General features: G+C 31.0%; 1 protein-coding gene across 1 annotated transcript; it reads left to right on the top strand.

Annotated features, from left to right (window-relative positions):
• Window positions 1–3,868: 3,868 nt before the first annotated feature.
• LOC107403429 (zinc finger A20 and AN1 domain-containing stress-associated protein 1) lies at window positions 3,869–4,756 on the top strand. The gene has a single exon (XM_016010314.4). It carries the CDS (start codon window positions 4,097–4,099, stop codon window positions 4,613–4,615), a length of 519 nt encoding a protein of 172 aa, XP_015865800.3. The 5' UTR covers window positions 3,869–4,096; the 3' UTR covers window positions 4,616–4,756.
• The last annotated feature ends 9,220 nt before the right edge of the window (window positions 4,757–13,976 follow it).

Here is a 13,976-nt window from a genome sequence, read left to right as displayed (position 1 = left end):
AAATACATATTTAGGCTGTTATATATAGCATCCAGTACCGGGTGGAGGGAACTTTGAAATTTTAATTGTAATCTTCTACTGATAAAATTTCTCTGGAAAAGAAAAACTCTAATATATACTCTTCATATTTACTCTTTATTTACATTATTTATTCATTTCGTAAATTTGATCATTTCGTAAATTGATGCTGCTCTGTTATAAAACGACGGTGCTCCTAATTAGAGCTCCACGAAAGGAATAAAAATTAAAAAAATAAAATAAAATCAAAAATTTGATGTTGAAATTAAAAATGGTATTCTACTCAGTCAGAGATTATTATTGGCTCATTGAGAAGCTTCAATCTTGGACTCTCCTTCCTTTTCCTGCCCAGCTTGTTTTTCTTTTTTCTTCTTTCCCTTCTCTATGTCCATGCTTCATTCACACAAAAAAATAAATAAATAAATAAAATATGTCCATGTTTCTCAAGCTGTGTGGGTATTCTCTCATGTCATGAACTCAAAATGGAAAGCTCACAAGCATTGAACATGAATTGCAGGATTTAGTAACCATGTGAAAGTTATGAGATATGTTAAATGATATTACACTAGTCTTGACCATTAGAATAAATGAATGATTGGGATTAAAAGCCAAATATAGAAAAAGACCCAACAAAGCAAGTAGAGGATCCAAATCCGTTCCGAGGACAGTAATTTTGTATCCATGTATATCCATGAATATATAGAGAGACTTTAATAATTAATTTGTTTTTGGCTTTTGCAGGTTAAATGCATATGCCTTTATAATATATTAACAGACTAGTATCCCTTTAAAAAATAGTCTAAACGACAATGATTAATAATAATAATAAAATTGACGATGATAAAGTCCAGTTACCATTACTTTACTCTATACCATTTTATATTTGGCTCAATGCAAAATTTTAATAAAAATTTAAATTTAAATATATATGACCTTTATATTATAACATACGAAAGAATTTTATTTTCTTAACATATGTAAATTATAGCCTTTGCTATCTAAGAGACTACGTAAATGGTGAAATATATATATATATATATATTTGGTTAGCAAAATATGTTTTTCTTCGAGTTCAGTAGCATCCATAGAAAAAATAAGTGCACTTAATAGGAGTATTCTTTATTCAATTTTCAATTTTGCCAATTTTCTCTTTCTCTTTTTCAATAGATAGTTTTCATCGTTCAACCACCACCATTGCATAGACTGGAAACTCATTCATACAAGTGGGACTATAAATATGTGTACACATTTTTGCCCTTTATGATACAATACCTCTTATATTGCACTATGAATGATTACCTCTTTTATAACTCATGTTACTTTATTTAGAAACTATCAGAAAATATTGCATAATTGGACTAAATTGTAAAATAATAATCATAGTTCATTAGCGAATATATGAAGTTTCAAAATTTAGAAAGTAAAATGTAAAAGATAAACTAATTTAGATAGTTAGTTCAAATAAAATGCATCTTACTTTATTAAGTGACTCTTTGATAACCAATTAGATTTTCATTAAAATAAAATGGATAAAGTGTCAAAGACTTCTTGTAGCAAACTAATTCCCAATCCAGTAACTACCCTACCTAGGGATAAGAAATAGCTCTCGAACGAAATGAGGGAGATATTTCACAGTTGAAGATTGAGTGCCCAAAGGGAGCGAATGATGAGGGCTCCAAAGTAGATACATAGTACCTATGGAGGAGCAGCCCTAATTACTTCCCTATGGGTAGTTATTGGATTGGAAATTAGTGAAATAAAATGAAAATTCAATATATATATATATATATATATATGTATAGAGACCATTTATGGTAAAAACATCTATACATTTTTATCATTTGGACCTCAGTATTAACTACGATTTTTGAAAAAACCGTCAATAATACGATTATACAAAGATGAATATGGACGACAATTTCTTCAAAAATTATCATCTTTGAGACTGTTTGTACTATAAAATTTCACTGTATATATATATATATACACACACAGACACACATAAACCTACAACTCATGCACATAAATTCCAGTTTCGAGCCAGTGAGCAAAAGGAAATTTAAGTTTTCAGTCATTGGGTCTTCATGAATTGGAAAGAGGGTTCTAAGGCCCAATCCGCAGAAAGCCCAATTTGGCCGTGGCCATTGGTTCGTACAGATGGTAAGCCGGGTTTGCCTCCGGAAACGCCAAGGACTGTTGTTGGCAAAAAGGCTCGGACTCGGAGCATCAGAAGAAGCCTAGGCTTTTCTAGATTTTACTTTCAATTCTTAAGCAATAAGTAAAACCCTTTTTATCAATTTGCTAGAAAACCACCACCGTTCGATAGGATTAAGGAAATAACAACGTCATTATCATGAGATCGTACTGCTCGCAAATTGAAGGCACATGATAGTCCCATGCATCTAATGTATTGTGGCGACAAATAAAACCCAAAAGCAAAAGACAAAAAACAAGGGGTGCCTTGGAAATAGCTCAAATCAGGGGGTGCTGTACTTGGTGACTCACCACCCCGTAGTAGTCCTACACTCTCCCATCATTCTCTCTCTCTATCTCAGCCTAAAATTTCTTTTTCTTATTCTAAATTTCTAATTCCACAGCCCAAAGCCGCAAAAAGAACACAGACTCGTCCATTTTGATAGATATTTTCAGGTTTGGATATCCAAATTTGCATATTTATATATATATATATATATATTTTAAAATAATTTTGATTTAGTCGGTTTCGTTTTGCTTCATCGGTTCTATAGAGGAGGCTATATTGATTAATAAGTTTTATGGTTGACCATGTAAGGGTGAAACAGATAAATTATTGATACACCTATTAAATTAGCTTCAAACTTCTTTTATCTTATTTAATATTACACTAAGTCGATGTTATTCAGAATTTTAATAATCCTAGAGATCAATCTACAATTGAAAGGATTTCATATCTACATCACGCGAATCTATTTACTAGATAAACAAAAAAAAAGTTTTGGTTTGTGTTTGACATAGCTTTTCAAAGTAGATTTTCATTTTTATTTTTTTTCTACATAAGCTTCATTTATCTTTTGAAAAGGATGTCTCTGTTTTTATAACATATCAATTTTTTTTAATTTTTTTTACCAATTTATATCTCAAATTTCAATATTTTTAGAGTATCTTTAATCATGCGTGAATATATAAATTGTTTGTTATTTATTTTACATACATGTTAATGGTATTGGTATCTAATCAAATAAATATATAATCAATTTAAAAATTATAATAATATTTGATAAAAAAAATTTAGCAGATATTAAATAATAACATCTTTAATTAAATTTTTTCTTTAAAAAAATATTTTTAAAAGAAATTTTGTTCTTTTAAATAATTTACAACGCTCAATAGGTGGTTAAGAAATAAAAATTTACAAAAAAAATAATGTTTAAATTACATCAATTTAAAATTCATACGAAATACATTAAATATCTATATTATTTGTATGATAAGTAATTTTTCACATTCACACTGGACGCGCTCAGCGACATCAAAATCCAACATGGCAAAAATAATTTATAGCCGTTCGATGATGGTAACACTGATCTATCGGCTTTTGATTATTTGATGTTTATTTGCGTTGAATGCGTGAAAAGAAAAATATATAATAAAAGAAAACAAAAAATTGAAACCGTGTGCGCAAAGGATTTCCAAATTCGGTAACATAGTTTGGAGATGATGAATTGACATTAATACCCTTAATGAGCGATGGATTATTCTGGAAATCTAAAGCGGTAGTAGTGAAAAGACAGGGGAGGCTATTTTAGACATTTTACATTTCCTTTTAAGCTATGTGTATTTAATGTGTTTTTGACTACGAGTTAACCCTATTTAAGAAACAAACTTTTTTCTCGAACTTCACGCTCACACATATCAATCTTCCTTTTATTCGACTCAGAATTTTTATTTTTTTATTTTTTTTTTTTGTCTGCCCGAGAAAAAATCAGATCGTGAAACTTGCTGAGAACGAAATTGAATCGAAGATTGTTCTTTTATTTTTTTCTTTAATCGTTTGTTTGGTTGCAGAGAAAAGAAAGAAAGAAATTAAGAAAGAAGATCGATGGGTTCAGAACAGAGCGAAGGTACAAGCTATCAGCCATCGGAGCCAAAACCATGTGCAAACAACTGTGGCTTTTTCGGCACAGCCGGAACCATGAATCTCTGTTCTAAATGCTACAGAGATTTCCGCATCAAAGAGGAACAGGCAGCTTCAGCCAAAGCCGCCGTGGAAAAGTCTTTCAACCCCTCCGGCGCCGCCGTAACCAAACAGCCTGAGAATCAGGCAGCGGTGTTTTCCGGTGTTGCATCGCAATCGTTTATCGGATCTTCCTCTTCTCCTTCTTCGTCTACGGCGGCGATCGGCGGTGATCGAGTGGAACCGAAGGCGGCGAACCGGTGTTTGACCTGCAACAGGAAGGTCGGATTGACCGGGTTTAAGTGCAAGTGCGGGAGTATGTTCTGCGGAGCGCATCGGTACCCGGAGAAGCATGAATGCACTGTTGACTTCAAAATTGCTGGTCGCGAGGCCATTGCCAAGGCTAATCCTGTGGTTAAAGCTGATAAGATTCAGAGGTTATAAATCCGGCTGTTTATAGAATTTTATTGTCTTTTTTTGGTTGGGTTTTATTTTCTAGTGTGATTTGGGATTATATTTAGCTGAGTGATTGAAATTTGGGAGTAGAAGGAAATTTAATTATGATGCTTTTATTTTATTTATTTATACTTTTTTTTTATTGAATCGTAATTCTCTCTTCTTGGTTTAATCAAATATTAACACAAAGAAATCAAGTTATTATAAGCGTTAATCAATGAATTTTAGAATGTAGAACCTTAAATAATGGATTAAAACTGATACCGATTTTGAGTTTCAAATGTTCTAATTTTTCATGCTTAATGATATGGTTGTGTGGTTGGAAGATTTGCTGCTTTAGCTTATCTATCTTACCCGACAATATGTTTGTGACTCTTTTGAATGATTAAGAATCATATTTCTTTGAATTATAAAAAAAGGAATCATATTTCTTTAAAAAAAATCATTATCTTTTTTTTCTTGGTAAATTTAATAGTTTCTATTGATGATTAGCTATGAGTTTGTCCAATTATATGTCTAACCTTTAAATTTTATTCATCTAAGTATGTTCAATTTTTGGACTAAATTAGATGATCATATTTAATATCTACGTATATTCAAAGCCACAAGATACTCAAAACACAAAGAAAGATAAGGAAATTAAATTCATGAAAAGGAGTTAGAAACACTGTAATTTAGTTTGTTTTCTTTCTTCCCTCTGCAGTATAATTAATTTTCTTGGACTAAATACTGTAGTAGTTTTAAAATTTATATATGTTAAAGGCTGTTTTAAAAGAGAGTTCCTTAAAAGTTTACACACATTAAAGACTAGCTTCAAATAACTTTTTTATTTTTGGGTAAATATGATTCTAACTCTTCCGACCAGATTTTAAGAATCTTGTTGGCTTGTGTAGTCGGCCAGTATTTGGCTTATACTATGAAGAAACCCAAAAAGGCAACAAGCTTCTACTATTTACTTTTCTTTTAAATTTACACGACTAAAATGAATTGTTGTTTATTTCTTTTAAATATTAGTCAGGCTTCTTATTTAAATACTAGTTTAAAGAAACTAGCTATAAAATAAAAAATATCAAACGTGTCAAGTGGAATATTTCCAAAATAAAGTTCATTTTGATAAATGCTTTTTCTTTTTTCCATTATATATGACTTCTGTACTACTCATATGTCATTCAACTTTAAAGTAAGTTTTAACTCTCAGAGAAAAAAGAAAAACCAAAAGTATAACTTTAAGTTCTGAAGTTGTATATGGTCATATAACTCAAAACAATTAATATAATTTGAAATGCAAGACAAACAAATCTTTGATTATGTTTTTGTTCTTTTTTTAAAAAAAAAAAAAAAAATGGTTAAAAACAGGACTTGAGTTGCGTGTATTATATTGTTTGGCCCTTTTGATACTAAAGCCTTAACAAAGCTTTTACTTTGGTTTCAAAAGAAAATTTGTAAACTATTAATGTTGGAAACTTGGAATAATATTTTAACAAAGCTTTTACTTTGGTTTCGAAAGAAAATTTGTAAACTATTAATGTTGGAATAATATTGTTTTTTAAAATCATCCAATTGGCATGACCATTAGTGATAATTTCTAGGATCTTGGTTCAATGTTTAAAACATAAAATAGAATAAAATAAATTCCCTAGCTAATTAATAAAAAAATGATGGAATAATGTTGTTTCGATTTTAGATTTCATCCTTTCCAAATTATTTTGAAAAAGCCTAATAAAGACACAGTTGATTTATGGAATAGATAGTGAAATAGAATAAAAATTATTAAAATTTTGATATTTCTTTATTAGGTTGGATTTTTGAAATTAACCGTATTTATTTTTATAGATTTCTAATTCTGTAAAATAAGAAATTATTATTTCTACTAAAAAGATTAAAATCTGCATTTCCTAAAGTAAAAGAATACAAAACACGCTACTTTATTTTTATTTTGTTTTATGTTTTGATATTTTTTTCACTTCGTATTATTATTATTTTTTTGTGCCATTTTTTTTTTCTTCTCGCTTCAAAATTTTACTGCCTATAATACTATACCTAGAACACAATTTGCTCCAAAACTATCACTTTCATATTCCTTTCTCGAAGGTGAAAGAGTTTTTTTTAGCAAATCTTCAAAGATAATATTTTCTTCTACTCAATATTTTCTTCTATTCTCATTTATTTAGTTTTTTCTTCTTCTATGTTTTTCTTTTTTCTATTGCAAGATGTTAATAAGGTGTGGATACTTGTGACCTGCATGCATTATAAAATGTTTGATTTTATTATAAGTTGTTAATCTCTTTCCCTATACCGTCCTTTCACAGCCTGTTTGTTATTAGTGAATCAAAAATTAAGGTATCTAATGTATAGGAAAATTGGGAAAAAAAAATATGAAGAACAGGAAGAAGAAGAAGATGATGATGATGATGAGAAGATCAATTATCTGCGAATAAGACATTTTTAGCAATATGACATGTTCTGGTGGGTTTTTAGTCTCATCATCACTATATAAATCTTATATATGCTTATGCATGTATATTTGGTTCTTTGATTTGGAATCACATAGTTTCCATTTATGAAATTTTCTAATGCTAATATTGATAATTTAGTAAATATTCCTTTTTTATTTTATTTTAAGGAGGGAGGAGGAGATATGTTAGGTATCTAGTATACCGAAAATTGCTTGAACATTATAAAATTATTATCATAAAATTTAATTTTATATTTAATATTCTTGCAGCTAATTAAATGGCCCGATTGAGTTTGACAGGGAGGAAATTGATGAGAGAAAAAAAGTTGGTTTTAGTATTAATGGTGTGGTTGGATATACTACATATGGTCTCTATTTTTTACCAATTGTTATGTTTTATGCTTAAACATTATATTGAAAAAAATCTTTGAGAATAACATATGTTAATGATTTTTATTCAAAAAAAAAAAAGAGATATTAATAGATTAATATATGAAAGTGATATAACTTGCACTAATCAACTTAGGATGAATTTACGTGTATTTATGAAATTGTGTGGTATGCTTCAAACAATAAGTGGATTAAAAGCCACAAAACACATGTTAGTAGATGAACAAGTTTCAATGTTTTTACCTATTTTATCACATCATGTAAAGAATTGAGTTATGAAACACCAATTTAGATGTTCAAGAGAAATAATTAATAGACATTTCAATATTGTTTTGAATGCTATAATACAACTAGAAGCAGAGTTACTTAAGAAACTAGAGCTGATGCTTGAAAATTCAGTAGATGAAAGGTGGAAACTGTTAAGGTAATTTTTCATATTTTATTGCATATAATATATAGGAAGTTATAACTAGAAAGACTATTAATTAATTTTATTTTATTCAATTTTAAAATTGCTTAGAGGCACTAAATGGAACATATATATTCGATTAAGTGTGTCTTTAGAAGATCAACCTAAATACCATAACAGAAAAGGAGAGCTAACAACAAATATGTTAGGAGTTTGCTCACAGGACATGCAATTCATATATGTATTGCCTGGTTAAGAACGCTCTACGGTAGATGGTAGAGTTCTTTGGGATGCAATAGGTAGAAGAAATGGATTAAAAGCTCCGCATGATAAGAAAAATAAATTTTCTATTTTAAAATATTGGATATTCATTTTTTATAAAAATAAATATAAAATATAGGTTATTACTATCTTGTAGATGCTGATTATACCAACTATAAGGGATTTTTCGCCCCTATATAGGTCAACGATACCATTTAAATGATTGAAAGGATGGACACCAACCAACTACCTTAGAAGAGTATTTTAACATTGAAATATTCATCTACTAGGAATGTTATAGAAATATGTTTTGGGTTACTTAAAATAAGATAGGCAATTTTTATGAGCCCTTCATTCTATCCCATTAAAACACAAATTCTTATTATTATGGCTTACTATCTTTTGCACAAGTTTATTAGAAGAGAAATGCCTATAGATCCAACGGAGGAAAATTTGATCGAAAAGAAAACAAATCAATAACCAATAACACAAATTGAAACTTCAGATGCTTGAAATGCATGGAGAGCAAGCGTCTGTTGAAATGCTTAGTTCGTGGAGGAGAAATAGGAGGGATAATTGATTTTTTATGTAATGTTTGATTATTCAGTGATTTAATTTTGTTGAACTATTTCTTTATGTTTTTCAATGAATGTATTGATCGGATTGGTGTGTGATTTTTTTTTTTTTTTTGTTCAATTTGACTTTGTATTATTTTTTTATATTAATATTTTATTTTTTGATTAGTTAAATAAAATGCATAATATATTAATTTTCATGTAACCTATGTGGCATCCTTATAAAATGTAAAGTTACTATGTTGTCCATTGACGATTTAGTTTCAAATGAATTATATATATGCTTTAATTTTGTGATTATAATTTAAAGACCTAGTGGCATTAAATTAGTTTTATCACATTTTGCAGCCTCTAGTACTCTTCCAGCTCCAGGTACTTTTTATAATTTTAAACTCTAGGAATTCTATAGGTGAAAATGCATAATATTTATCGGCTGGTATACATTTAAGCAATGTGATATAAAAAGCAGAATTTTATTGGCAGGTCTAGTGCTACAGAGGCCAACTCTTCCACCTCCAGCTGCTTCTCCCTTTAGTTTGTAAGGTAATTTTTCACTTGATATTAATTTCCCAAACCCAATTCAAAGGTTTGTGATTTTTCTTTTGTTTGATTTAGCATTGTATAATTTATTTTCATATTAATATGTTATTTTTTTATTAGTTAAATTTAATGCATAATACATTAATTCTTATATTTTTTTATTATATTTTTAAAGTTTAGGCAACATGAAAACCACAACTTTTTAAGACTCTTCCAAAAGAAAGTGGACACATGCTAAAGATGTCAAACTTGTTGAAGCATAAGTTGAATTGCATAATGAATCAAAAGGACTTCCATTTAGGCATGGATATGTGAAAGTTTGGAGGGAAAACTTTCAGCTAAATTACCAAATACTAGATTAAAAGCCAAACCACACGTTGAATCAAGATTAAATACATTGAAAAATGATTTTCAAATTGTTCATAAGATGTTAACTGATGTGGGTTTGGATAGGATGATGAGAGGAACTATGTCACAGCAAAAGATGCGGTTTGGGAAGCATATATACATGTAAATGTTTATATTAAACAAGACATATAAAATAAGTATTACTAATTTTGTATTTGTTTTTGTTTTCATAGAGTCATAGCAAGGCAGCTTCATTTAGAAACAAGTATTTTCCTAAGACCGTGCCAACGGAAAAGATGCAGAATTGCCAATTGATGTTGCTAAAAATTTAGATATGGACGGAAAAGAAAGCGATTATCTAGAGAAAAATCCAAAATATGGATATACTAATCTTGAAAAGACCTACAAGCATTTCAAACTGGTAAAGGTGAGGGACTTTCAACTAAGAAAAGGAAAAAATGAGATAAAGGAGAAGAAAATATAATGGAAGAAATGAAAGAAGTTGCGAGCATGGTTGGCTCTCAACTTAAGGATGCATCAGATAGACTTAGCAAAGCAGTTACAGGAACAATAGCATTTGAAAAGATCAAAAATTAAAGAGTTGCTAAAATTACTAGATCTTAACATGAAAGATCGTCACAAAGCAACAAAAGTGATCGCTTGTCCAGATGAGTTAGTTGATGTTTTCTTTAGCGTTGCTGATGATGAAAGAAGAATGGGTTAAAGCATTTATTAATGGTTAACTATAATTAAGCAAAAAAATCCTAAGATATTTTGGTTTAAACTCTCTCAATCCTCTTTCTTTTGAATTGGTATTTATTTGAAATTTAGTTGAGATACTTGTACAATTATTTATTAGGTTATTTTGATTTTTCCTTTCTATGTTGTTTAGGTTCATGAAAAAAAAAATGTTAAGTTGATTAGCAATAGTAAGAATTTCCTAATTAACTATTTAATTCACGTTTTTATTTTTATTTTTATGTTGTTGAAATTGTGTTTTTTTTTTTTTGTTTTTTGGTTTGGTGTGTGTGTGTGTGGGGGGGTGGGTTGGTTGTTGTTTGAACATATAAATTCTTAAATAAATATTATGTCAAAATATTTATCATTCAATTTTGCACCTATAAGAATGTTTACCATTCCATTATAAATGTCGAATCAAACAATAGAATTCATATTCAATGTTATAATCTATTATTTCTACCAAATTAAAGAGTAAAAATAGATATTATATTCCACCTTTTTTGTTCCTAAAAATTACTAATCTTTAATTTTCAGAAATAGTCTTCTTTTAACCAAATGTAATAGGAAAAAAAAAAAACTTAATTAACATTCTTTACTTCTTGAAGACATATTAGAAAATACATCACCCATCAGAAGATTATGGAAATTTCAATAACGATCAATGCAAGTTTTAAAAAATCGGTGTTGATGAAAATACCAAGTGTTCAAAATATAAAAATATCTATGGAAATATCAAAAGTTATCGAATATCGATAAAAACTTATACAAATTATGATAATTTTATTTTAAAAATAAATTTTTTTTATTAAAACTTTAAAATTAGCTTATTTAATAAATTATCTATCAAATTAACTATAAAAATTATAAAAATATTGAATATAATTTTATATTTCTCTTAATTAATAATATATAATTTATGTTAATGGTTATAAATATACTAATATCAATAAAAAAAAATACGTAAAAAAATACATATTTGATAAAGAATATTCATTAAATAAGATATATAAAATAATTATTACAATTATATTATATGTTATAAAATGTCTTTTTAATACCACTTAAAATTCATAGGTGGTTGAAATTTATTAGTCTCTTTCTCATCCTTATTTTGAAATGTGAAATATGATAAATAATTGTTAAGAAATTATATATAACAATCCGTCTAAAAAAAAAACCTAGATTTTGAAATTTTGATCGAGTTTGACCAATTAGATTGTTAGTGGGTAACAAGTTTGCCTTTTTAAATGGCTAAGAATTTTGATTTAACCATTGCAACATATGTAAGCTCATCAATACAAGTTCATAGATTGGCAACACATTTCATTTTAAGTTATAATTAAAAAGTTATGATTCTCGAAAGTTTTTAAATATTAGTATTATATCAGTGTTTAAATCAATCCTAAATTTTTATCTGTTAGTAAACTAAGAGCCTATATATACCTAAGAGTGTGTGCCTTGAGACTAACATTTTGAAAATATCCAAATTGCCCCTAAAAAACCTAAAACCCGTGTGAATACCTGCAGACCTGCCCGAAATTGGGTCAACCCATATACTCATATATCAACAGTTCAGTTTCATCGGAGTTGATTAAATTTCAACTGTCCAAACACTACATGTGAGGCTACACCCTTGTTCGTCTCAAGACCAGCCAGCTAGCAAAATTTCATGACAATTCTAATGGCCGACACACCCATATCGATGCTTGGAAGCCATGGCCATGCAATCGCCAGTTGTCAACAAGTTAGCTGGATTGTTGGCCATTTTAAGCCATGTCATACACCTCTCTCCCCAAATTTGAACCCTCTAAGCTTGAATCTAGCCTTCGTTTGTTAAAATTCCTCACGATTTGAAAGATTCATCAATAGCAAGTTTGACCAAACTTTCTGATGTATTTTTCAGCTATCAGCTACGTTTTTAAAATCAAGATAAGATTAGACTCTTGTTACCCATTTCACAAGCTTTCTATTAATATAGAATTTGTAAATTTTGGACATTATTTGATAATTTTTCTATTTTTGGGTCAATTAGTCTAATGTTAGATATATTTAAACTGTATTTGGACAAAATTGGATAAAATTAAATTTGGATTAGTATAATTAGGTATTAATGAGACCCAATAGGAGGTTTAAGTTCAATAAGTTGACCTCTGGGTTAAAAAAATCCAATTTTGGGTACCAAGTCCTAAAAGGTTAAAGTATAATTGGATCCTTCAGTGTCTAATTTAAATGATCTGAGAGTTGTATAGAGTATTTTAGGATATTTGATACGTATAAATACCTTGGATTTGATCTTTGGTGTAACACCCCGTCCCAAACCACATCAGAATTTGTGCACGTTGACCGAGGTTGACCGTTGACCGAGCGGGTCAAAAGTTGACTTTTTGTTCCAGTTGAAATTTTGAGTTGACCAGGGTACCATGACGAAGTGCATGATGCCCCGAGTTCGTAGACTAGTAGCACGTAAAAAACGGAGCTACGGTTTGAAAGTTATGGGTAAAACAAGTCGAGGTGCAAACTGTCCAGAAGGTGCCGGGAGTTGACTTTTTATCATTGTATAATTTTACTTTGACTTTTGCATGGTTGTAAAGTACTCGTCGATACGAGTTCATAGACTAGCGGCACGCTTAAATCGGACATCTGGTTAAAAAGTTCTGGACGTTTGAAGTTTGCCGAATACCGTAATATTTTATTATATTTGACTTAAGTGCATAATAACACCACGGTGGCTTTTATTTGGCAAAAAATCTCAGGGAGGAGAGAGAAAGAGAGAAAGGAGAGAGAGAGAGAGAGAGAGAGAGACGACCGGCCGCCGGATTCCGACCAATTTTTCGGCCGATTCTCGTTACATGCACCGGCCAGATGGAAGCCTCTCCTCATTTCTAGCCAAACCCCAAAATCTCATGACTGCCGGCCGCCAGACGCGCCCAGATCGAGCCGGCGAAGCTCGACGGCGATTTTTCCCTCCATCGCCGGCCACCACCGTTTGACCCCTTTCCAGCTGTTTTTCGGCCACACGCGCCAGCCACCCCTCACCACCTCCTCATTCCCGGCCAGCCCACCAAATTTCACGGCCACCGGACCTCCGACGCGCCGGGATCGGAGCGTTTTCCGGCGAGGCGCCGAAAACCTTTAAACCCCGATTTCTCCACCGTCCGGCCTCTGTTTGCCTCACTACCGGTCCCGTTGGAACCCTCTCCCCTTGATCTACAAAACCCCCAAAAATCTCAACCAACGGCCACCGCACGCGCCTCCGCCGGCGACGGTTGCCGGTGACCGCGGCGGCTCGCCGAAAATCACTGTTCCGACGAGTACCCAGTTGCACCGCCGGTCCCTCCCGACTAATTCCGACCCCTTGAATCCAAATCCAGGGTCCTTTTCCGCCAATTCGCGATGGATTGAGAGGATCGAAGAGTTGAATCCTGAAAGCTTTCCGGCGAAATTCCGGCCACCACCGGTCCGATCTCCGGAAAGTAAGACCGGATTTGTAATCCTCGTCGCTCAAGCTTCGATTCGGTATATTACTCGTCAACTTTAGTTGTCGTTTGGTGTTCGCTCCCCGGGTACCCATTTGGGAGTTACCCGATTAAAATATTAATATTTGTGGTTTGGTGTATTGTGGATGTTTTA

This window comes from Ziziphus jujuba, chromosome 6, assembly GCF_031755915.1.
Source record: "Ziziphus jujuba cultivar Dongzao chromosome 6, ASM3175591v1".
Lineage (NCBI taxonomy): Eukaryota > Viridiplantae > Streptophyta > Magnoliopsida > Rosales > Rhamnaceae > Ziziphus > Ziziphus jujuba.
The sequence above is the reverse complement of the archived record's forward strand: the minus strand, read 5'-3'. Positions and strand labels throughout refer to the sequence as shown.